Source organism: Dermochelys coriacea, chromosome 14, assembly GCF_009764565.3.
Source record: "Dermochelys coriacea isolate rDerCor1 chromosome 14, rDerCor1.pri.v4, whole genome shotgun sequence".
NCBI lineage: Eukaryota > Metazoa > Chordata > Testudines > Dermochelyidae > Dermochelys > Dermochelys coriacea.
In genome coordinates this window covers 32726393-32751733 of record NC_050081.1, presented here as the reverse complement: position 1 = coordinate 32751733, position 25341 = coordinate 32726393, and the positions used below count along the sequence as shown (strand labels likewise).

The following is a 25341-nucleotide window of genomic DNA, read 5'->3' as shown; positions in this document are numbered from 1 at the left end:
AGAGGGAAACTGTGAGTGTGAGCGGAAAGAAGGTCACCGGGGGGAGGGACACCGGAGCACAAGTGTCAGATATCCATGCTTCCTTAGTGGACTCCAATTTAATTGACCAGAGATCCAAGTGACAATTCAACCATTCAAATCCAACTCTTTCAATTTGTCTACAGCCAAGTTGCCTGTCCAGTACAAGGGCTTGTCAGGAACGTGGACTTTTGCAGTCTATGATGATTATCCCATCCCCATGCTGTTGGGGGAAGACTTGGTCAACCATGTGAAGCTAACCAAGATGGTGGGAATAGTCAACCGCAGCCAGGCTAAGCAAGCCGTCCCGCCTAGCTCTGTTCCGGAAACTTCTACCAGGACCTGGTCAGAGGTGATGGACCCAGACCCCCAGGCCAATGTCTGCAACAGTAGTAGTGGATCCAGTCCCAGAGACCCAGACAGAACCCGTCCCAGAACTGGAATCAGCGGAACAACCAGCACTAGACCCATTGCCAGCGCTGAATCCAGTTCTTGCAACTCCAACACCAGAGGGCCCCAGCGAACCTGAACTGGCAGCAGCTGATAACCCTACACAAAAGGCTCAGCCAGAGCCTGAACCCCAACATAGTGCACCAGTGGACAGCAGTTCACAGTCAACGGAAACAGCCTCATTCCCTACATTGCTTCCAAAGGGACCAAGCCTAGGTCCATAATCCAATGAGGAACTGATGTCTCCAGTATTAAGGGAACAGTTCCAGACCAAACAGGAAGCAGATGAAAGCCTCCAGAGAGCTTGGACAGTGGCACGGAGCAACCCACCACCTCTCAGCTCTTCTAATTGATCCAGGTTTGTTGTAGAAAGAGGACTTTTATACAAGGAAACTCTTTCTGGTGGACACCAGGAATACTGGCATCCTCAGAGACAGTTGATAGTTCCAACTAAGTACCGGGTCAAGCTCTTGAGCTTAGCCCACAATCATTCCAGTGACCATGCTGGGGTGAACAGGACCAAAGACCGTTTGGGGAGGTCATTCCACTGGGAGGGAATGGGCAAGGATGTATCTACCTATCTCCGGTCTTGTGAGGTATGCCAAAGAGTGGGAAAACCCCAAGACCAGGTCAAAGCCCCTATCCATTCATTTCCCATCATTGAGGTTCCATTTCAGCGAGTAGCTGTGGATACTCTGGGTCCTTTTCTGAAAAAGATACCCAGAGGAAAGCAGTAAATACTGACGTTCATGGATTTTGCCACCCTATGGCCGGAAACAGTAGCTCTAAGCAACACCAGGGCTAAAAGTGTGTGCCAGGCACTAGCAGACATTTTTGCCAGGATAGGTTGGCCCTCCGACATCCTCACAGATGCAGAAAATAATTTCCTGGCAGGAACTATGGAAAGCCTTTGGGAAGCTCATGGGGTAAATCACTTGGTTGCCACTCCTTACCACCATCAAACAAATGGCATGGTGGAGAAGTTTAATGGAGCTTTGGGGGCCATGATACGTAAATTCATAAATGAGCACTCCAATGATTGGGACCCAGTGCTGCAGCAGTTGCTTTTTGCCTGCAGAGCTGTACCACATCCCAGTTTAGGGTTTTCACCATTTGAACTTGTATATGGCTTTGAGGTTAAGGGGCTATTACAGTTGGTGAAGCAGCAATGGGAGGGATTTACACTTTCTCCAGGAACTAACATTCTGGACTTTGTTACCAACCTACAAAACACCCTCCGAACCTCTTAAGCCCTTGCTAAAGAAAACCTACAGGATGCTCAAAAAGAGCAAAAATCCTGGTATGATAAACATGCCAGAGAGCGTTCCTTCAAAGTAGGGGACCAGGTCAATGTCTTAAAGGCACTCCAGGCCCATAAAATGGAAGCATCGTGGGAAGGGCCGTTCACGGTCCAGGAGCGCCTGGGATCTGTTAATTATCTCATAGCATTCCCCACCTCAAACCAAAAGCCTAAGTTATACCATATTAATTCCGTAAAGCCCTTTTATTGCAGAGAATTAAAGAAAAGGAGTACTTGTGGCACCTTAGAGACTAACAAATTTATTAGAGCATAAGCTTTCGTGAGCTACAGCTCACTTCATCGGATGCATTTGGTGGAAAAAACAGAGGAGAGATTTATATACACACACACAGAGAACATGAAACAATGGGTTTATCATACACACTGTAAGGAGAGTGATCACTTAAGATAAGCCATCACCAACAGCAGGGGGGGAAGGAGGAAAACCTTTCATGGTGACAAGCAGGTAGGCTAATTCCAGCAGTTAACAAGAACACCATACAAAGCAAAGCTGCAGCGATTAGCAAAAGATCTTCTAAAGCAGTTCCAAGTAAAGAATATCAGAGGAACAGTGGGGGGTGGGGTGGGAGGGAGAAATACCATGGGGAAATAGTTTTACTTTGTGTAATGACTCATCCATTCCCAGTCTCTATTCAAGCCTAAGTTAATTGTATCCAGTTTGCAAATTAATTCCAATTCAGCAGTCTCTCGTTGGAGTCTGTTTTTGAAGCTTTTTTGTTGAAGTATAGCCACTCTTAGGTCTGTGATCGAGTGACCAGAGAGATTGAAGTGTTCTCCAACTGGTTTTTGAATGTTATAATTCTTGACGTCTGATTTGTGTCCATTCATTCTTTTACGTAGAGACTGTCCAGTTTGGCCAATGTACATGGCAGAGGGGCATTGCTGGCACATGATGGCATATATCACATTGGTAGATGCGCAGGTGAAGGAGCCTCTGATAGTGCGGCTGATGTGATTAGGCCCTATGATGGTATCCCCTGAATAGATATGTGGACAGAGTTGGCAACGGGCTTTGTTGCAAGGATAGGTTCCTGGGTTAGTGGTTCTGTTGTGTGGTGTGTGGTTGCTGGTGAGTATTTGCTTCAGATTGGGGGGCTGTCTGTAAGCAAGGACTGGTCTGTCTCCCAAGATCTGAGAGAGCGATGGCTCGTCCTTCAGGATAGGTTGTAGATCCTTGATGATGCGTTGGAGGGGTTTTAGTTGGGGGCTGAAGGTGATGGCTAGTGGCGTTCTGTTGTTTTCTTTGTTGGGCCTGTCCTGTAGTAGGTGACTTCTGGGTACTCTTCTGGCTCTGTCAATCTGTTTCTTCACTTCAGCAGGTGGGTACTGTAGTTGTAGGAATGCATGATAGAGATCTTGTAGGTGTTTGTCTCTGTCTGAGGGGTTGGAGCAAATGCGGTTATATCGTAGCGCTTGGCTGTAGACAATGGATCGAGTGGTATGATCTGGATGAAAGCTAGAGGCATGTAGGTAGGAATAGAGGTCAGTAGGTTTCCGATATAGGGTGGTGTTTATGTGACCATCGCTTATTAGCACCGTAGTGTCCAGGAAGTGGATCTCTTGTGTGGACTGGTCCAGGCTGAGGTTGATGGTGGGATGGAAATTGTTGATATCCTGGTGGAATTCCTCAAGGGCTTCTTTTCCATGGGTCCAGATGATGAAGATGTCATCAATGTAGCGCAAGTAGAGTAGGGGCATTAGGGGACGAGAGCTGAGGAAGCGTTGTTCTAAGTCAGCCATAAAAATGTTGGCATACTGTGGGGCCATGCGGGTACCCATCGCAGTGCCGCTGATTTGAAGGTATACATTGTCACCAAATGTGAAATAGTTATGGGTCAGGACAAAGTCACAAAGTTCTGCCACCAGGTTAGCCGTGACAGTATCGGGGATACTGTTCCTGACGGCTTGTAGTCCATCTTTGTGTGGAATGTTGGTGTAGAGGCTTCTACATCCATAGTGGCTAGGATGGTGTTTTTAGGAAGATCACCAATGGACTGTAGTTTCCTCAGGAAATCGGTGGTGTCTCGAAGATAGCTGGGAGTGCTGGTAACGAAGGGCCTGAGGAGCCTCAGCCTGGACCAGTCCACACAAGAGATCCACTTCCTGGACACTACGGTGCTAATAAGCGATGGTCACATAAACACCACCCTATATCGGAAACCTACTGACCGCTATTCCTACCTACATGCCTCTAGCTTTCATCCAGATCATACCACTCGATCCATTGTCTACAGCCAAGCGCTACGATATAACCGCATTTGCTCCAACCCCTCAGACAGAGACAAACACCTACAAGATCTCTATCATGCATTCCTACAACTACAGTACCCACCTGCTGAAGTGAAGAAACAGATTGACAGAGCCAGAAGAGTACCCAGAAGTCACCTACTACAGGACAGGCCCAACAAAGAAAACAACAGAACGCCACTAGCCATCACCTTCAGCCCCCAACTAAAACCTCTCCAACGCATCATCAAGGATCTACAACCTATCCTGAAGGACGAGCCATCGCTCTCTCAGATCTTGGGAGACAGACCAGTCCTTGCTTACAGACAGCCCCCCAATCTGAAGCAAATACTCACCAGCAACCACACACCACACAACAGAACCACTAACCCAGGAACCTATCCTTGCAACAAAGCCCGTTGCCAACTCTCTCCACATATCTATTCAGGGGATACCATCATAGGGCCTAATCACATCAGCCACACTATCTGAGGCTCCTTCACCTGCGCATCTACCAATGTGATATATGCCATCATGTGCCAGCAATGCCCCTCTGCCATGTACATTGGCCAAACTGGACAGTCTCTACGTAAAAGAATGAATGGACACGAATCAGACGTCAAGAATTATAACATTCAAAAACCAGTTGGAGAACACTTCAATCTCTCTGGTCACTCGATCACAGACCTAAGAGTGGCTATACTTCAACAAAAAAGCTTCAAAAACAGACTCCAACGAGAGACTGCTGAATTGGAATTAATTTGCAAACTGGATACAATTAACTTAGGCTTGAATAGAGACTGGGAATGGATGAGTCATTACACAAAGTAAATCTATTTCCCCATGGTATTTCTCCCTCCCACCCCACCCCCACTGTTCCTCTGATATTCTTTACTTGGAACTGCTTTAGAAGATCTTTTGCTAATCGCTGCAGCTTTGCTTTGTATGGTGTTCTTGTTAACTGCTGGAATTAGCCTACCTGCTTGTCACCATGAAAGGTTTTCCTCCTTCTCCCCCCCTGCTGTTGGTGATGGCTTATCTTAAGTGATCACTCTCCTTACAGTGTGTATGATAAACCCATTGTTTCATGTTCTCTGTGTGTGTGTGTATATATAAATCTCTCCTCTGTTTTTTCCACCAAATGCATCCGATGAAGTGAGCTGTAGCTCACGAAAGCTTATGCTCTAATAAATTTGTTAGTCTCTAAGGTGCCACAAGTACTCCTTTTCTTTTTGCGAATACAGACTAACACGGCTGCTACTCTGAAACCTGTGATTATGCAAGAGAATTAAAGGTTTGTCAGTTTACAGGCCAGGGAGGAGATGACGCTGAGTGGCCTGAAGGTGTCCACTATGAAGGGAAAAGTGCCGGTGGCGTGGAAGAGGTGAACCACTCCATTACCCTTGGGCATATGCAGCGACAGCAGATCAAGGAGCTGTGACTAGCTACGCGCCGATGTTCTCAGCCACCCCAAGACTGACTGAACGAGCATACCACTCCATTGACACAGGTAATGCTCACCCAATTAAAGTCCAACCTTACCGGTGTCTCCTCAAGCTAAAACTGCTATAGAACAGGAGATGCAGGATATGTTACAGATGGGTGTAATCCGCGCCTCTGGTAGTGTACGGGTGTCTCCAGTGGTTCTAGTTCCCAAACCAGATGTGGAGATGCGTTTTTGCATGGACTACCGTAAGCTAAATGCTGTAACTCGCCCAGACAACTATCCAATGCCACGCACAGATGAACTATTAGAGAAACTGGGACGGGCCCAGTTCATCTCTACCTTGGACTTAACCAAGGGGTACTGGCATGTACCGCTAGATGAATCTGCCAAGGAAAGGTCAGCCTTCACCACCCATGTTGGGTTGTATGAATTTAATGTGCTCCCTTTCGGGCTGCGGAATGCACCCGCCACCTCCCAAAGACTTGTAGATGGTCTCCTAGCGGGATTAGGAGAATATGCAGTCGCCTACCTTTACGATGTGACCATATTTTTGGATTTCTGGGCAGAACACCTGGAACATCTACAAAAAGTCTTTGAGCGCATAAGGGAGGCAGGACTAACTGTTAAGGCTAAGAAGTGTCAAATAGGCCTAAACAGAGTGACTTACCTTGGACACCAGGAGGGTCGAGGAACTATGAACCCCCTACAGGCCAAAGTGGATGGTAGTCAAAAGTGGCTTGTCCCAAAGTCAAAGAGACAGGTCCAATACTTCTTAGGCTTGGCCGGTTATTATAGGCGATTTGTAACGCAGTACAGCCAAATCACTGCCCCACTGACAGATCTAACCAAGAAGAAACGGCCAAATGCCGTTCAGTGGACCGAAGAGTGTCAGAAGGCCTTTAACCAGCTTAAAGCGACACTCATGTCTGACCCTGTACTAAGGGCCCCAGACTTTGACAAACCATTCCTAGTAACCACTGATGCATCCGAGCGTGGTGTGGGAGCAGTTTTAATGCAGGAAGGACTGGGTCAATTATTCCACCCTGTCATGTTTCTCAGCAAGAAGCTGTCTGAGAGGGAAAGCGACTGGTCAGTCAGTGAAAAAGAATGTTACGCCATTGTCTACGCTCTGGAAAAGCTACACCCATACATTTGGGGATGGCGTTTCCACCTTCAAACCGACCACGCTGTGCAACAGTGGCTTCATACTACCACGGGAAATAACAAAAAACTTCTTTGGTGAAGTTTACCTCTCCAGGTTTTTCATTTCAACAAACAACACATCTCAGGAGCTTCTAACAAAGTGGCTGATGCACTCTTCTGTGAAAGTTTCCCAGAATCAACTGGTTAAAAACATCCTTGAGATGAGGAAAATATTGTTAGTCTTTATATACTTGTTAGTATATTTAGAGGTGCATGTGTCTTATCAATTCTGTTTTCTCCTAGAGCTCCAAGAAGAAATCACAGCCAGTGTTTCACCCTATCTGTGATTTGGGAGGCGTGTCATAAATATAAAGGGAACGGTAAACACCTTTAAAATCCCTTCTGGCCAGAGGAAAAGCCCTTTCATCTGTAAAGGTTTAAGAAGCTAGGATAACCTCGCTGGCACCTGACCAAAATGACCAATGAGGAGACAAGAAACTTTCAAAGCTGGAGGGGCGAGACGAGAAACAAAGGTTCTCTCTATCTGTGTGATGCTTTTGCCGAGAACAGAAAAAGAATGGAGTCTTAGAACTTAGTAAGTAATCTAGCTAGATATGTGTTAGATTCTGTTTTGTTTAAATGGCTGAGAAAATAAGCTGTGCTGAATGAAATGTATATTCCTGTTTTTGTGTCTTTTTGTAACTTAAGGTTTTGCCTAAAGGGATTCTCTATGTTTTGATTCTGATTACCCTGTAAGGTATTTACCATCCTGATTTTACAGAGGTGATTCTTTTACTTTTTCATCAATTAAAATTCTTCTTTTAAGAACCTGATTGCTTTTTCTGTTTGTTCTTCAGAACCAAGGGTTTGGGTCTGTGTTCACCTATGCAAATTGGTGAGGATTTTTATCAAGCCTTCCCCAGGAAAGGGGGTGTAGGGTTTGGGGGGAAAGATGTTTCCAAGCGGGCTCTTTCATGATTATATATTTGTTAGACGCTTGGTGGTGGCAGCATAAAATCCAAGGGCAAAAGGTAAAATAGTTTGTACCTTGGGGAAGTTTTAACCTAAGCTGGTAAAAATAAGCTTAGGGGGGTTTCATGCAGGTCCCCACATCTGTACCCTAGAGTTCAGCGTGGGGAAGGAACCTTGACAGTGTGACAGGGCATGGATCACTTGATGATAACCTGTCTGTTCATTCCCTTTGGGGGACCTGCCATTGGCCACTGTCAGAGGACAGGATGCTGCGCTTGATGGACCTTTGGCCTGACCCAGTATGGCCGTTCTTATTGTCTTATGTTCTTAGAGCATAGAGCCCCCTGAACATTGAAAGAGACAGGATATCACACCCCTCTGTTCTCCCAGTTCCCCTATCACTCACCCTCATGTCCCCTCTTCCCAGTGTCCTACCCCTCCTCATCTCCTGACCCCCAACTCATCTCCTACCCACCCACCTTTTCTGTCCCCCACTCCATAATCACCCCTCCCCTCGCTGCACCAAAAAGCCTTCTCCCCAGTTCCCACCCCCATCATCCTCCCCTCCCAGCAGATAAGTGCATTTCAAAAATTGGTTCATCACCTTCTAAATATCCTGTGATGCCCAGGTGACATTTCCCCACAATTCAAAACCCTCTGACAGAGCCAGGTACCTCCTTATTCTTAGGTTCAGATTTCAGCTCAGGGTTAGATCTGAACTCAAAGTGCCCAGATGGCATGCGGGTTTGTCAGCCACTATTGGACATTCCACCTTCAAGGACTCACATCCTGTGAGCCAGAGGTAGGTTTCTACCAGCTCATCCTCTCTCCTTGCACATGCACAGCGTAATCCATTTGGCGCAATTCCAAGCACTTCGAAGCCTGACAGGCCTAACTGAGAGGTAAACCCTTTAGCTAATAACACTATCACTTTGGAGGAAATAAAGAGCTGGTGAGTGGTCCTTTAGCATTGGAAATGCTCCCGGCTGTGAGTATCTGAGCCCTGGTTTGATCTCTGTCTGGGCACAATAAATGAGCACCAAAACACATCAATGTTAAAAAAAAGTTAGAAGTAATTTATTTCGAGTCGATGGGGCTGATTCCCTCTCACTCACTCTGATGTAAATCAGAAGTAACTCCATTGGACTCAGTGGGGCTGATATCTCCCTCACTCACCCCTGGGTAAGTCCATGGTGTTTTAATGGAGCATGTCTGGTCTCAGGAAGAGGAGATTCAAGTCCTTTGACTCCAGCTCCTGCTGAGGTGTGGCCCTTTTCTGTGTGGTCCTGAGCCCTTCAATCCCAAATCCCCTGGTGCACAGCCCTTCTCTCTGAGATGTTGGGACCCTCAATCCCAGAATCCCCCGGGGCATGGCCCTTCTTTATGGGGTGCTCTGCCTTTCAGCCCCCACTGACCATAGTGTCTCCTTCCCCACTTTTCTATCCCTCTGCCCCCTGCTACAAACCCCGCACCTGGTGAATCTCAAGGAGAACCCCCTGATACCAGAGTGCCTGCTGTACCACATCAAGTACGGCATGACTAGGTACCAGGAGCGGGGCATGCTGGGGTGGGGGTGTCCAGTGCCCTGGGTCTGACTGGGGCCAGCAACGGATGCTGCATCACCCACAGCCTGGAACAATCGGGGTGGGATGGGGAGATCTGTCCCCACTGCAGCAGCTGCAGCATTGTCTGCCTGAGTCTGAAGAAAGCCTGAGATAATGGCTCTGGGAGAGGGGAACTGCCCCAGGCATCTTCATGGGGTTTGAACTCCCAGCCCCACTGCTCTGGAGCACCCCACCAACCCCACCCAGCAGGAGGTTCTCTGTGCAGGGGGAGGGGAAGAGCACAGCAGTCCCGACCCCCTCACCCAAGCACACACCCTGGCTGGGGAGGTAAGAATTGGAGGGACCATGACTGCCCCCTGCCTGTCTGTGGGCACCTAGATGATCCCAAGGGATTGGGGGAGAGTCACATGCTCCTCTTCTGAGACAGAGCAGGGTTCCATGCCATTGGCCCAGCCTCTCTTTGAAGCTTCCCCCACCCCATGCATGCCCCTGGAGTGTCTGAATCCAGCCCTGAGAGTCAGCAGAGCTTTATGGGATTAAATGTGCCTCTTTCCACTGTCTCCTGGGAACAGCTCGACTCAGAGCTGTGACTCGTGGAGGGACCAGCACCAGCTGCTGAAGAGGGAGGGAGAGGAACCCCCCCAGTGGACAATTCTGCACTGACCTCTGTGTCAGGGTTGTTCCCTGTGAGTTAATGGCTGGCTGGAGACCTGCACCATGGCGGTTTAATTCATTCTCTGATCTAATGTAACCATGAAGGCTCTGGTGATCCATGCCAATGTCTCACCCTGCTGGTCATTTTGTCTCAGCAATACCTTGTGGCAGTGAGTTCCCCAGGTTAGCTGTGTGCTGGTTGGCACTGGGCAGAGGCCACCCTGAAAATACTCCTCAGAAAAGGGGCTGGGCCAGGCAGAGGAAGGAGGAGAGCGGGGAAGGAGGGAAGTGATGGCCAGGGCTTGCCAATGGGGAGAAGGAGGAGAGAATGGGCAGGTATTTGGAGCCAGCGGTGAGTGGCTGTTTCCTGGGTTTGGGGCCATGTCAGGGGAGTGGGGCTGAGCAGAGGAGAGGACTGGTAGTAGAAGAGGGGACTGGTGGGCAGAGGGGTTAAACAGGGATCTCTGAGGAAGCTGAGTCAGAAACTCTGGGTGGGGAATTGGCTCTTGGCCATGGAAGGGGGAAATCTCAAAGAACAAGGGCTGAGAGGGTCTGTGGGGTGGGGGTTGTGAGAGGGGTGGGAGAAGATTAAGGGTGGTGGGTGTTTGCTTGGGGGTCTGGGCTAGGTGAGGGAGAGGGAGGTAAATACTCAGGGTCTAGAGCAGGGGTTGTCAAACTGGGGGTCAGGACCCCTCAGGGGGTCACGAGGTTATTACATGTAGGGTCACGAGCTGTCAGCCTGCACCCCAAACCCTGCTTTGCATCCAACATTTATAATGATGTTAAATATATAAAAAAGTGTTTTTAATTTATAAGGGGGAGGGGGCCATACTCAGAGACTTGCTATTTGAAAGGGGTCACCAGTACAAAAGTTTCAGAACCACTGGTCTAGGGTAAGATGGGTTCATTGGGTGAATCATGGGTCATCTCTAAACAAAAGTTTCTTTATGATTTTTGATCCAGTCTCAATTAGTATTCCCCAGATTTTAGTAAAGAGAGGCACAGAGAATTGAGGTAACATAGCTGCATAGCTGAGCTTAGATCACAGGAATTCTTAGCATCTTGAGCTCCTTTCTGTAGATGCCTGGCTATCAGAGGTGAAAGTAAGCCGGTCCGGACCGGCATACCAGCAAGAGCCCGTACACCGGACCGGACCGGCTTCCCCAGGCTGGCGATTTAAAGGGCCCTGGGGCTCCCAGCAGTTATTAATCAACATTTAATTTTAAAAAGTATAAGGAAAATTGGAAAGGTTAAAGGAAACACATCAACTCGCTCTGTGGCAGGGAACATCACAACAGTGTCTCTGAACATCAGGGCAGTTCACAGTCTGTTCCTTGTAAGTCCCAGGCCTTCTTCTCAGGCCCCGGCTGTGCTGCAGGGATGCGGTGGGTTGGACACTTGCTTTGGTGGTAGCTACATACTCTCAGGCTCTAAGTGTTAGGACCCTTCTTCCCAGTGTCGGCCCCACCCTGTCGAGGTTACAATCCAAGCCTGGCCTGAAGAGCCTCTTGGCAGAAGCGTCTCCCTGTGCTGGGTCCATTGCCCAGAGTCCCCTCGGTCCTCCCCAGCTGCTCACCGCACCAGCTCCAGACTGCTCCAGCCCCAGCTGCACCCCTCTGTCTCTGCACTGCTGCTGCTGCTCTGCCTCCAGCTCCCTGGCTGCTTGTCTGGCCCCTCTGGCTTGGTTGCTGCAGCTCTGCTCCCAGGATAGGTTTGCTCTGCAGTCTGCTTCTGTGACTCTGCTCCCCAGCACTGACCCTGCTTCCTGGGCTGCTTTTCTGGCCCCTCTGGCTCTGGTTGCTGCAAGCTCTGCTCCCAGGGCAAGTCTGCTCTCTCTGGGCTGTGCCTCTGGCTTTGGGGCTGCAGCTCTGCTCCCAGCTCAGCTTGGGCCACTGCTTCTCCTCAGCTCGGCCCCCACTCTGTCTGACCCAGGCAATTCAGCTCACATGGAGGACGGGACCTCCCTGGCTTCCTGACTCCCTGATTAGCCTGCCCGCCCTTTCAATTCAGGCCTGACCTGGAGCATTGGCCTCTCCCCATTGTTCCTGGGGGCTGTCAGTCTCAGGGTCATGATTCCCCATTGACCTTTCCCCCTTTTTAGTACTGGAGCTAGCAACTAAACAACCCCCACTGAATGGTTAGCAAGGGGGCAACAGTCCCCTTACATTCCCCCTTGCTAAAATTCTGCCACAGCCACAATAATCACACCAGTACATCCGGGCCGCATAGTAACAACATATACCCACATCATATCATATCATATCATATATCATATCAAAAACCCATTAACAATTATCAAAAGAACATATTTAACATTTCACATCTACTTCTTCATACCATACATAACAATATTCATTAAAACATTTCATAGAACCAATAACATAATCATCTCTAAGTCTAAGCGGAAGCACACTATTATTAGCCCTCGGGGACCTTCTTAAAACTGGTGGTTCGTTACTCATATTTTCTGTTTCCCTGTTCTTGGGTAAAACTGGGTGAGTTTGTGGGATCTGGCCATTCCTGTTAGGGTTTGGGTTTACCCCTTTGGTTTTAGTCTCCTCTGGAAATGCTGCTCTATGCCTCCTTTGAGCCCTGATAAGACTAAAAGTCCAATGGTCCCTATGTACTACTCTCTCAGGACCTCCTTATTCAGCCTGGATAGCATACACTGGCAGTTCGGGATTGTTGTGGGTGACCACAGTGTGGGGATTTGGCTCCCATTTGTCCTGTATTTTATTACGTCTTTGGCATCTGTGGCTACGAACTGGTACACAGTCACCAGGTCTGATGAGAGCCCCACTGGACTTGCGATCATAAGTCCTTTTCCTACTTTGGGCTGTGTCTTTAGTTGTACTGAGAGCAACTTTGCTGGCTGTCTTCGGTCTGTCATGGACACCTTTGACCCAGTCATCGAAATTGGTCACCTCATCCTTTGAAAAGGTTTCTTGATGCTTCTCAGGCAACACCCTTAAGTTAGCCACCTGGCAGGAATCAGCCCTTGGCATACCGCTTGAACTGGAACTGGCAGTCTCTCACCACATCTTTCCTGAGGAAAGGTAACTTGTTCTCCCCTCTCCCCAAATGTTACCTTCACCTGAGGGATCACCTCCTCAGGCTGTAACTCCATAGCCTTCATGCTTGAGTTTAGAAGATTCACTGGTACTCTTCCTTTGATGGCACTAGTCAGTACATTGGCTGACTGAAATCCATTAGGTAGGTTTACCCCAGATGTAGGCTGTACAAGAGCTCGATATCTATTGGCATTTTCTGATACACAGCAGTGTTTGTCAAGGAAGGAGGAATAAGAGTCTTCTGTTTTCTGCCCACTTTAACATTTCCAATCTGCCCCGCAGGGCCCAATGCATGATTTTGTCTCTGTGCTTGAGCCAGTACTCTACTCAGCACAGCATTCTTCTTAGAGTGCCCATGGTGGTTCATCCTCCTGGTTCCTTCTTCTGGCAATGGTAGCTCCTTCAGCTCACTAATGATGTTCATCCCTAGAATCCCCTGGGACTCCTTTTCCCATATGGCTCCCTTCAGAGTCTTTGTCTTTCAGGATGAAGATGCATTTCCCTGGCAGTGTCTGGCCCATGAAGTCTATGTCTGCTTCAAGGCATCCCACCACTGGGATTGCCAGTCCATTAACTGCTGTTAGACATGCAAACTGTGTGCTGTGCATGATCAGATCCTTGTCTTTCAAATATTTTTGAAAATGCGACTCAGTAATGGTGGTGACTTCTGAGTCAGTATCTAACAAACATCTGGTCTTTACCCCTGCTATACATACTTCAGCAGTTAGACAGTTTCCAAATGCTCGCTTACAGAAGTCACTAGATATGCTGGCATTGCCCACATTCCTTTCAACACTGTGTGCAGAGAGATTTTCGACCAAGGAGAGGCCTAGGAATCCTTCTGCCACTGCTTGGCCTTCTACTGTAGATGGGCCACTCGCTCCTGGTGCCCCATTGGTTTTCACTGCCCAGGACTCTGATCTCCTTCTCAGGGGACACTCCCAGTGAGTGTGCCCTGGCTTTTCACAAGTGTAACAGATGTAGCTTCCCAGCTCATCCTTTAGTGGGGCTCTTTGGGATCCTGGTGCCCTTGGATACTTTGACATACTAATGGAATTTTTTTCTTTCATTAACTCAGTCATCACTTTTATCATCTCCTCCTGTTGGACCGCCAGTTTTTGGACAGCCTCACTTAAACTTTCCAGTGTTAAATGTGTTTGGGGCAGGGCCTTTTTCCCAGCAGCTGCATTCACTAGGCCCCCACTTCGTGTACGGGGGTTAGACTTGGCTGTCTCTGTCACAGGAACTTCCTCTTCTTCTGACCACATAATGGCAGCCTGCATGAGTTCATGGAACTTCTTACTGGGCTCTTCCTTAAACCTCCTTTTCATTTCATGGCGGAGGGAATCATCCTGAAGCCCCAGCACTAACTGCTCTTTCAGAACCATATCTGGGTCTGGAACTCATTGAGGGTCTTGCCTCTCCACTTTGCTCATTCTCTCCCGGAGGTCATATGCATATGCTCGGATAGTTTCACCGGGCTCCTGCTTTCACTCAAAGAACTCCTTTAGTCGGTTTCCAATAGGTACCTTATCTCCGTACACTTCCAGGAGGAGTTCAAACACCTTTTCCACATCTTTCTTGTCTCCCATTGCCATGAACTTTACTGTGGCCTTGGCCTGGCCCTTGAGGTGCTCCTCTATGAAGTCCACATGATCTTGTTCAGGTACTCTTAGCACACGCAGAGCCGCCTTCACAGACTTCACCCACTCCTCTACTGTAATGTCTCCTAGTCTAGTCGGGAAGCCACCAAACTCCCTGACCTTCCGCTCCCGTTGCATATAAATAGTAGGGGGTTTCTTAGCTTCTGCTGCCTGTTGGTCTATTACTGCCTTAGCCAGTAATAAGGCTTCTGTCTGTTCTGTTCTAGCTTGTTGCAATGCCTCAGCTTGGTCTGACAATCTGCACTGAAGTTCAGCAAACTGGGCCCGTAGTTCTTCAATTCCAGCCATGGTAGGGTTCTGGACCAGGCCTGGACAGTGCTACCACAACTCAACCAGTAAACCAATGGGGTGGACCCTGTGGATAGGATACAGTTCGTAATGCTAATTATGTAAGTGGGGGAATAGTCCCGCTCTTGTGGGGAACTTTCCTGGCTTCTGCACTACCCCGATGAAGTGGGCTAGCGAAAGGATCTGAGTCCTTGCTCGCACTTCCTTTACCCAGTGGCCTCCCTGCCCTTGAGGACTCCCCTTCCACTCTCCTGTCTGGCAGAGTCCTCATAACCCCAAAAAGGCTGGGCCCAGGATTCCTGGGGGGCTCGACCCCCAACCCTGCTAGGACCCCATAGGTGCCTGTCTACATCTTTGTGATACTGGTCCACAGATAACACAGAAGCTGGGCTGGAATCAGGGAATGCTGGGGGAGATCATAGGCCCCATGCTATGTGAGGGTCGGACTGGAGGGAAAGAATGGCTTTTTTTGGCTTCATCAGCTAGGCATCTCTGAACTTGCCTCTGGGCATCTGCTGCTGAGCTGTGCAGGGCTCCAGGGAGTGAATCCCACCCGCACTTAGGAAATAATCATGAATAAATTACCTTCCTGCAGCATCAGTCCTTTAATGCCAGTGATGCTTAACGCCAGCTACACACAGCTCATCTGCAGAGAGCAACAGGTTTGAGTCTAGTTCTGGCAGTGCAGTCTCAAAATGAAGGGGGAAAGAATTCTCAGATGCATTTGCTTTTAGCTTCTAGATTCTGGTACATAGATAGATATTGACCAAAGAATCATAGTGCTGGATGACTGATTGGATCATACATTGGGGAAAAAATCCACAAAGATCAGCACAGTAAGTTTGCTTTTTCAATTAAATAGGTTTGGGGATTAACATACAGGAAAATTAAGAGGATAAATATGAATTACAATATGAATTTGTTAAGACTTTTACTCTCAAATTAATCAGATACCTATTGCTGATTGGAATTATTCCACCCATCAGGAAAATTTTGACTTTTCACTGAAAACCCCAAATCCATTTTTCCCCCCTCAGTTTTTGGCAAATGAAAACTTTCTGCTGAAAAGTGGATTTTTTAATCGAAAAAACAAAAATGTTTGGATTTTGAGTTTTCAGTTTCTTTACAGAAAAATGCAAAAATGTTTGGAGAAAAACAGACAGCTTCTGAGATTTGTTGTTGTTTAGCTGAAAATCCAGTCTAGATTAAAAAGCGCACAGCTGAAAATTTCCAACCGCCTTAAACTTCAAATAAATTGGAGAACATTAATATTGCCTGATAAACCCTTAATTTCAAACCATTTATTCTATTGCATCTGTGTGATTACTCTTTCAAAGGGTTAGTTGCGAGGAGGTAACAACTGAATGACCAGTAAAGTTGACAGCTCACAGACTATGTTTTATACAGATTAGCCCCTTTAAACCCTGGGTTAGAGTTGAGCCAAGCAGACAACCCCTGTCTATCGTGACCAGTTCAAGGACATACGGGAGCTCATTGAGTGTAGAACTCAGAGCTCCTGTCCTAGCTTCACACTGCTGCTGGCTGAGTATACTTGATGTCAATGGGTGTGCAGAACTTACACATAACAAGACATGGGGCTATGTTTCCAAAGGTATTTTGGCACCTAGTGAGACTTTCAGAAGCACCTAGAGCTTATAACTCATTGGTTTCAAGGGTGTTGAGGGCCCTGATGCTTTTGAGAATCCCACTAGTGCATCAATACCTTTAAAATCTGCCCCACGTCCCCTCTCCAAAAGCCCTTACAATCCTAGTAGACATGGCAGGAGAAAGGAGGGAGGGGAAACTGAGGCAGAAAGAGGGGAAATGACTGGCCTAAGGTCACACAGCAGGTCACTGGCAGAGACAAGAGTAGAGCCCAAATGTCCTGGCAACTCCTGCACCTCACGCACAGAGTAAACATTACAACACAGTGATGATGAGGGATGCTGATTCCATATTATACGCTGGCTGAAGTGCAGCTGGGCGTTGGTGCCATAAATCAATTGGAAGCAGGCAGCTGGCCTTCTAGGCACAGAGCTTGGGGTAGAAAAATCAGAGATTAGCTGCTACTTATGATGCTGGGTGAGTGTACATGGGAATCAGGCTGCATTTAACAAGCCACATCTTGGGCCAAATCCTCAGATGGGGTAAAGTAACGACGCTCCATTGACTTTAAAGGATCTGACCCAATTTACAATACTGTGATAACATGACTGACTGATTGTCAGACGTGAGGAGCACTACCAACACCTACTCATTGTAAGTGATGAGTTCTGTGCACCTTTGACATTGATATAATGAGATATTAGAGAAAGGGGAATCAGGGCAATTCCCTCTGTTGCTCTAATCCTGACCATTGTCCTTCTCATTCTCCCTACAGCCAACACACAGTGTACTGAGGAAGAAAATGTCCAACCAAACCACCAGGACCGAATTCCTTCTCCTGGGATTCTCTGATGTTCCAGAACTGCAGATTTTACACTTTGTGTTGTTTCTAGTGCTTTACCTGATATCCCTACTGGGGAACTTTCTCATCATCACAGCCATAGCCCTTGACCACCACCTTCACACCCCCATGTACTTCTTCCTGATGAATCTGTCCATCCTAGACCTTGGCTCCATCTCTGTCACCATCCCCAAATCCATGGCCAACTCCCTCATGAACACAAGATCGATTTCTTATTCTGGATGTGTTGCCCAAGTCTTTCTTGTTGTCTTCTTCGCTTCAGCAGATGTTGCCATACTGACCATCATGGCATACGACCGATACATTGCCATCTGCCAACCACTGCACTATGAGACAGTGATGAACAGACGCGCTTGTGTCCAAATGGCAGCCAGTGCCTGGATCTGTGTTCTTTTCTACTCTGCAGTGCACACTGGAAACACCTTTGCAATATCCTTCTGTGGAGGCAACATGGTGGAGCAGTTCTTCTGTGAAGTCCCCCAGCTACTCAAGCTTGCTTGCCCTGACTCAGACCTCAGTGAAGTCGGATTTCTCATCTTTAGTGTGTGCTTAGCCTCAAGCTGCTTTGTTTTCATTATTATGTCATATGTTCAGATCTTCACCACAGTTCTGAGAATCCCCTCTGAGCAGGGCCAGCATAAAGCCTTCTCCACCTGCCTCCCTCACCTCATTGTGGTCTCCTTGGTTATTTGCACGGGGATCTTTGCCTACTTGAAACCCACCTCCAGCTCTCCATCGATTCCGAACCTCTCGGTGGCTGTTCTCTATTCTGTGTTGCCACCAATGATGAATCCGATTATCTACAGCATGAGAAACAAGGCACTCAAAGGTGCACTGAATAAACTGATAGTTTGGAGGTTATTCTCTAAGAATAAAATGTCCTTATTTCTCCTTCAGTAACAACTTAATTCTGTATTTCTTTATAAATATAATCAGCTGATGAGATTATCTCCGAAAATACTGTGCAATCTGTTTATGCAGAACTGGGTATTTACACTAGGAAAAATCCAGACAAACATGACTCAAGAAAAAAGGAGTTACTATAGGTTTACACCAATGTATATAAGATCGGAATCTATCTTCATATACTACTACCCATCACCATACTATCTGAACACCTTGTCCATAAAATCAGGAGCCAAAGCAAAGTCCGTAGTGAGATCTCTGGCTCTTCTTATTTTGGGGGATAAAATCTCTGATTGAGCTATCAATGCATTTGTTCTTTGTGCTTTTTGTTTGTTTGTTTGTTTGTCAGATTATTAGCATTGTTTTTGGCTTAACTGGTTGGTTGGTGGTTTGTTTGTTTCTTTGTTCCAGGAAATTGTGGAGGTGGGAAAGCCTGGGGAGATGGTGAGTGTTTGGTTAGACAGGATTTTCAATATTTGTCCTCCCTTGGAAGTGCCACTATGTCATGTCTTTGATGGGGTTTTCTGAGCGAGCTGAAGGTTTGCTCCCCACAATGATAAAAAGGTGCAAAAGAGGTTTCTGCTTGGCTGAGTTCCTGATGAAATGATTATGTATATACTGTTGGGGTATTATTGTATTATTAATGACATGTTAGAGAAATAACAATCTCAGGTAGGCATCTTTTCTATTATTTTTACCTAAATGAATATGTAAAAAAGGTGTCATTCTTGCAATGGTGAAAAGGGTGTTTTGAAGAGAAACTTTTTCCAGAGTTTCCCAAAGAAAACCTGACTCAGGATAATGAGGTCAAATTTGTATTCCATGGAAGCCACTAGGATTTAGCCCATCACTTCAAGGAGACCAGGATTTGGCCAATAGCCTATATACCCAAGGATTCAGATTTGGCTGACAGCACCCTGGAGAAAGTGAGTGTGACAGAGAGGTCAGGGTCTGATTTTCTAACTCAGCTAGACCAGCACCAATGCAGAGTAGACCCAGTGACATCACAAGTTTACTACTGATGTGGTTTTGGTCCAAAGTCACTGGGCAGCACTCAGTAGTGACATGAACACTGGTGTAAGCTTCTTGTCTGGGGTCATTTTGTTCTAACCTTGGTGTAAGTGGAAAAGTGCCATCCCTTGAACTGATCTGGTGTTCCATACACCTTCCCGTGTCGATCTACTCACATCCAAACTGAGAAAGGATCTCAGAAGCTGGCTAGTTATTAGTATTAGAATATCATCTTTGTGCATTGTTGTGTACACTCCATATATGACAGACCTAAGCAGTGTATGTGATTAGATAGAGAGACAGACAGACAGGACCATTCCTTGTCCTAACACACAACCTCATTTTGTCATAATGATAGATTTCTATTTGATTGTAAATTACGTTAGCTAGCTAGATAATGAATAACCTATGGAAATTATTGTGCAAATTATTGTGCTTCTTTTCCTGTTAACGATTGTCTATGTCCAGATCATGATTTTCTTATAAGGACTATTAAACATTATTTAACAAAGATTTTTATGGCTATATCTTATTCTAGCTGTTATTTACAAACAGTTCATCCTAAAATACTCGGTGTTTGACCTTTGAGCTTTTTTGTTTTGTTTTTTGTTTTGACAGGATACATTTTTAACATGCTCTCTTTTGCTTCTGTGAACAAATGAAAGTATCACACTGGAGATCCTTAAAAATCAAGAAGCCAATGCCCAGATGTTTGAAATTGTCATAGCTCCATTGAAGTCAATAGATCTCTGAGAATTTTCACCAGCTGAGGATTGCTCATGCTTAAGTCCGTGTTGAATATGGGTTTCAGAGTAGCCGTGTTAGTCTGTATTCAACAAAAAGAAAAGGAGTACTTGTGGCACCTTAGAGACTAACAAATTTATTTGAGCATAAGCTTTCGTGAGCTACAGCTCACTTCATCAGATGCATTTGGTGGAAAATACAGAGGGGAGATTTATATACACACACAGAGAACATGAAACAATGGGTTTATCATACACACTGTAAGGAGAGTAATCACTTAAGATGAGCCATCACCAGCAGCGGGGGGTGGGTGGGTGGGGAGGGAGATAGGAGGAAAACCTTTCATGGTGACAAGCAAGGTAGGCTATTTCCAGCAGTTAACAAGAACATCTGAGGAACAGTGGGGGGTCGGCGGGGGGGGGGGGAGAAATAACATGGGGAATAGTTTTACTTTGTGTAATGACTCATCCATTCCCAGTCTCTATTCAAGCCTAAGTTAATTGTATCCAGTTTGCAAATTAATTCCAATTCAGCAGTCTCTCGTTGGAGTCTGTTTTTGAAGTTTTTTTGTTCAAGGATAGCCACCCTCAGGTCTGTAATCGAGTGACCGGAGAGATGGGAATTAATTTGCAAACTGGATACAATTAACTTAGGCATGAAGCTGTAGCTCACGAAAGCTTATGCTCAAATAAATTTGTTAATCTCTAAAGTGCCACAAGTACTCCTTTTCTTTTTGTTGAATATGGGTTAGGGTTATGCCTAGGGCTGAAGGCTAACAACAAACTGGTGTCAGACCCTGACACTGTCTCTATTTCTCTCCTTTCCCAGTCAAATAAAGCCTTACAATTGGTGCATTGGAATTACTCTCTCCTTCTGGGGTCTGAATTATTAACATAAAATAACAATTATTATTCACCAAATCCAAGCTGTCAAGGCTCTGGACTCTGCAGCTTCTGTATTCATGCAGCCTTTACTGGTGTCTTTAGAATGGAGGAGCTTGAGACTGCAAACAATGGGACTGCACTAATGGTTGGTGGGTGCATGAAATGAACTATTTGTCTGTCTATCTCTCTGTATATATACATGACCCACATCTCAGTAGTTTGATTAGTCATATATTTGGTTTTCTGCAGAGGTGTATATTCTCACATCTCTAGGGAATATTCAGGGGCAGTTCTGTGCTTAGACCAGGGTGATTTATGAGATCTGGAATCTCTTCCTGCCCCTGCCACACATTAGCTGTGCAACCTTAGAAGAGAATCATGTCTAGCTGGTCTGTGCCTCAGTTTCCCCATCTGCAGAAATGGGGTAAATACTGACCTGCCTCAGCCAGAGTTAGTGAGGCTGACACAACTGATGTTAGTTTTTCAGAGGTCCTCAGATGGAAGGTGACAGATTGTGATACCTTCATATTGAATGGGACCATGTTCTGTAAATTATCATGATTTCTGTGGAATTGCTCATGGAACAATTGAAATGACAATCAGTAAGTCTAGCGTAATGGGCTCAAACAATTGGCTTATTATTAATTATTATTATAATGTCTTTATTACAAATTAGAATAAGAGCAATGCCTTACCTCTTTTTCAGATCTGGTCATGAAACAAAATATTCTGAAATATTGCATATCAATAAGGAAAAATGTTTTTTTTAAATAAGGTTGAAACATTTCATTTGGATTTTATCATTATATTATTATATTAATTATATTATATTATATTATAGATGAAATGATATAGACAAAACAAAATGTTTCAACCTTATCAATTTCCCCTAGAAAATACTGACAAAATCAATGCATTCCAGCTAAACATTTAGATTTTGTTGAATTAGCATTTTCTTATGGGGAAAACATTTACCTCAAAATTTTCAATCAGCTCTACTTTTTGTTACATCTCTCTACATGCCTATGTACAGTTGTTACATTTCCTTGTAGACCTGTAGTCACATACACCTGGTCTCTGGTAATGTCTTCATACTTTAGATCAGAGGTGGTCAAACTATGGCCCGCAGGCTGAATCTGGCCTGTCAGGACTTTGGAGCCGGCCCGTGGGATTGCCAGTCCCTGGTGCAGTGTGGCTAAGGCAGGCTCCCTGTCTGCCTTGGCCCCGCACCGCTCCTGGAAACGGGCAGCACCACGTCCCTGCGGCCTCCACATGCCGCAGCTTCCATTGGTTGGGAACAGGGAACCACGGCCAATGGGAGCTTCGTGGGAGGTACCTGCAGGCAAGGGGAGCACGTGGAGCCCTCTGTCCCCCACCCCCGGGGCCACAGGGACATGGTGCAGGCCAATTCCAGGAGCAGCAGGCGCCAGGGCAAGCAGGGAGCCTTCCTTAGCCCCGCTGCGCACTGCTGCCACCCCGGAGCCACTCAAGATAAATGGCGCAGGGCTGGAACCCGCACCCCAAACCCCTCCTGCACCCCTCACCCCAACCCCTGCCTTGAGACCCCTCTTGCACTCCCCACCCCCTCTTGCACCCCAATCCCCTGCCCTGAGCCCCCTCCTGCACCCAACCCCTTGCCCTGAGCCCCTTCTTGCACACCGCACCCCCTCTCACACCCCGCATTCCCTCTCACACCCCAATCCCCTGCCCCAGCCCTACATTCATGGCCATGCATGCAATTTCCCCACCCAAATGTGGCCCTCGGGCCAAAAAGTTTGCCCACCCATGCTTTAGATTCACCGAGCAGGGCAGAAAACGCTGTGCTGATTAAATGGAATTCTAGGGGTAAATCAGCAAAGCTCCATTTACTTCTAAGCAGCTTTGCTGATTGGCACCACCTGGGGACCTGCATAGTGTGTCATTTAGAACATAGTGTAGTCAATTTGTTCCTTATGAATTACCAAGTCAGAAACTGTGCATCCTTATTGGAGTGGGAGGGAAGGTGGGATGGTTAAAGGAATGTGAAAGAGGATAGAATTTAAACAAGTCACTTGGGTCCAAGTGAAATCTATCCATTGGTCTACTGGTCTATCTATCTATTGGTCTATCTGTATTTCTACTGGTCTGTCTGTGTGTCTGTTTGTCTTTCTATTGGTCTATCTGTGAGTCTATCTGTCTAACTGAGGGGCCCTTTCCAGGCAGTCCTGACTGCTCACACAGAAATTATGAACTTTTGGGGGCGATTCTTTCTCTTGAGACATTTTTCCCATTTTCTGGCCACAACGAGAATATGGAAATGCCAGTTCACCCACACAGGGATTTTGGAAGGACCCTCGATGAGATTTGAACTTGGTGAGATGAAGAGAGAATTTGCTCCTATGACTTTTGGGAAGATTTTCAAAGGCACATGTGGCATTCAGGCTCCCAGACACTTTAAAGTATTTAGGTGCCTAACTCCCTTAGAAATCAATGGCAGTTAGCCACTCACATACCTTTGGGGATGTGGGCCACAACTCCTATTGAATGTCCTTGGGAATTGAGTCCATAACTTCCATGTGTGTCTTTGAACATCTCCTTCTTAGTTCCTGAAGTGGGTCATTCCTTCACATGTTATCTAGATATTTATTGTCTCCCCACAGATGAAATATGCAGAAGAATCAAGAAGGGGGAACTTCACTGTGGTGACTGAATTCACTCTACTGGGATTGTCCAACCACCACGAGCTGGAGGTACCTCTGTTCCCCATCTTTCTGTTATTTTACACCATTACCCTGACTGGGAACATCCTTCTCATCACCATCACCATGGACCCAGCCTTTCACACCCCCATGTATTTCTTTCTCCGGGTCTTATCCTGCTACACCTCGGTCACTGTCCCCAAGATTCTGGTGAACTTCCTCTCAGAAGACAAGAACATTTCATACATGGGCTGCGTTGTACAAATGGATTTCCTGCTCTTCCTTGGGGCCTCCGAGTGTTTCCTTTTGGCCGCCATGGAGTATGTCCACTTGTCAGGGTTCCCCCCAACACACTCTGAACTCTGGGGTACAGATTTGGTGACCCACATGAAAGACCCCCTAAGCTTATATTCTACCAGCTTAGGTTAAAACTTCCCCAAGGCACAAATTCCTTCCCTTGTCCTTGGATGGTATTGCTGCCACCACCAAGTGATTTAAACAAAAATTCAGGGAAGGGTCACTTGGAATCCCTATCCCCACAAAATATCCCCCCAAACCATTTGCCCCCCTTTCCTGGGGAGGCTTGAGAATAATATACCAACCAATTGGTTAGCAATGTGAGCATGGACCAGACCCTTTGTCTTTAGGACACTGACAATCAATCAGGTTCTTCAAAGAAGAACTTTATTGATAAAGAAAAAAGTAAAAGAATCACACCTTTCACCCTGATTTTGCAGGTAACTTGACAGGGTAATACAAAGATTAAAAACAGAGAGGATTCCCCACTGGGCTCAGCTTGACAGTTACAAAAACAGGACTAAAACTACCTTTGTAGCAGAGGAAAATTCACAAGCCAAACCAAAAGATAACCTAACGCAATTCCTTGCCTTACTTACAATTTCTGTAATTTTAGATGAATTATTACAGGTATGTTTTCAAGAGATGTTGTACCTGCTTGGTCTCTCCCTCCATCTGGAGAGGGAACAAAACAAAGAGAGCCACAAACAAGCCCTCTCTCCCCCCGCCCCAGATTTGAAAGTATCTTCTTTTCTCATTGGTCCTTCTGGTCAGGTGCCAAGTAGGTGATTTGAGCTACTTAACCCCTTACAGGTAAAGCGATTCAGTACAGCTGCCAAGGAGGGATTTTATGCTATGCTTTCTTTATATTTATGACACTGCTATGTGGCCATATGCAACCCACTGAGGTACAGGCTCATCATGAACAGGATGGTCTGCCTTTCATTGGCAGTTCTCTTATAGTTCAGTGGTAATGTGGTGTCCCTAGTACAGACAGTCTGGGGTTTCACCTTGCCATTTTGTGTATCCAATAAGATTGACTATTTCTTCTGTGACATTCCCCCATTAATTAAGCTTTCTTGCATTGACATCTCTCAGTATGAATTGCAGTTGTTTACAGCTGATATACTGGTCATCTTCATGCCATTTACTCTCATCCTTGTGTCCTACATCTTTATTATCTCCACCATCTTAAAGATGGCATTGGCTGAAGGCAGACACAAAGCCTTCTCCACCTGTTTCTCACACCTCATTGTGGTGACACTGTATTATGGGTGCAGCAGTCTGATCTATTTAAGACCCAACTCCATTAACTTACCAGACAGCAACAAAGTGCTATCTCTGATCTACACAACCATCACACCCACCTTGAACCCCTTTATTTACAGCCTGAGGAACAAGGAGGTGAAAGAGGCTCTGAGGAGAATATTGCGGGACATGATGAAGAGAAAAAATATTTTCTCATAGAAAGTAATTTGGGTACATATCTTTTTTCTGATGTCAGTTACACAACTGTGCAAATCTAGAGTAGCTCC

At 46.3% G+C, this 25341-nt stretch overlaps 1 protein-coding gene and 1 pseudogene across 1 annotated transcript; both read left to right on the top strand.

The window, feature by feature from the left end:
• Positions 1-15466: 15466 nt before the first annotated feature.
• On the top strand, positions 15467-18186 carry LOC119842505 (olfactory receptor 14A16-like). The gene is made up of 2 exons (XM_038370765.2): positions 15467-15655; positions 17200-18186. Exon 2 carries the CDS (start codon positions 17227-17229, stop codon positions 18184-18186), a length of 960 nt encoding a protein of 319 aa, XP_038226693.1. The 5' UTR covers positions 15467-15655; positions 17200-17226.
• A 5284-nt stretch (positions 18187-23470) lies between these two features.
• LOC119843079 lies at positions 23471-25273 on the top strand (annotated as a pseudogene).
• Positions 25274-25341: the final 68 nt, after the last annotated feature.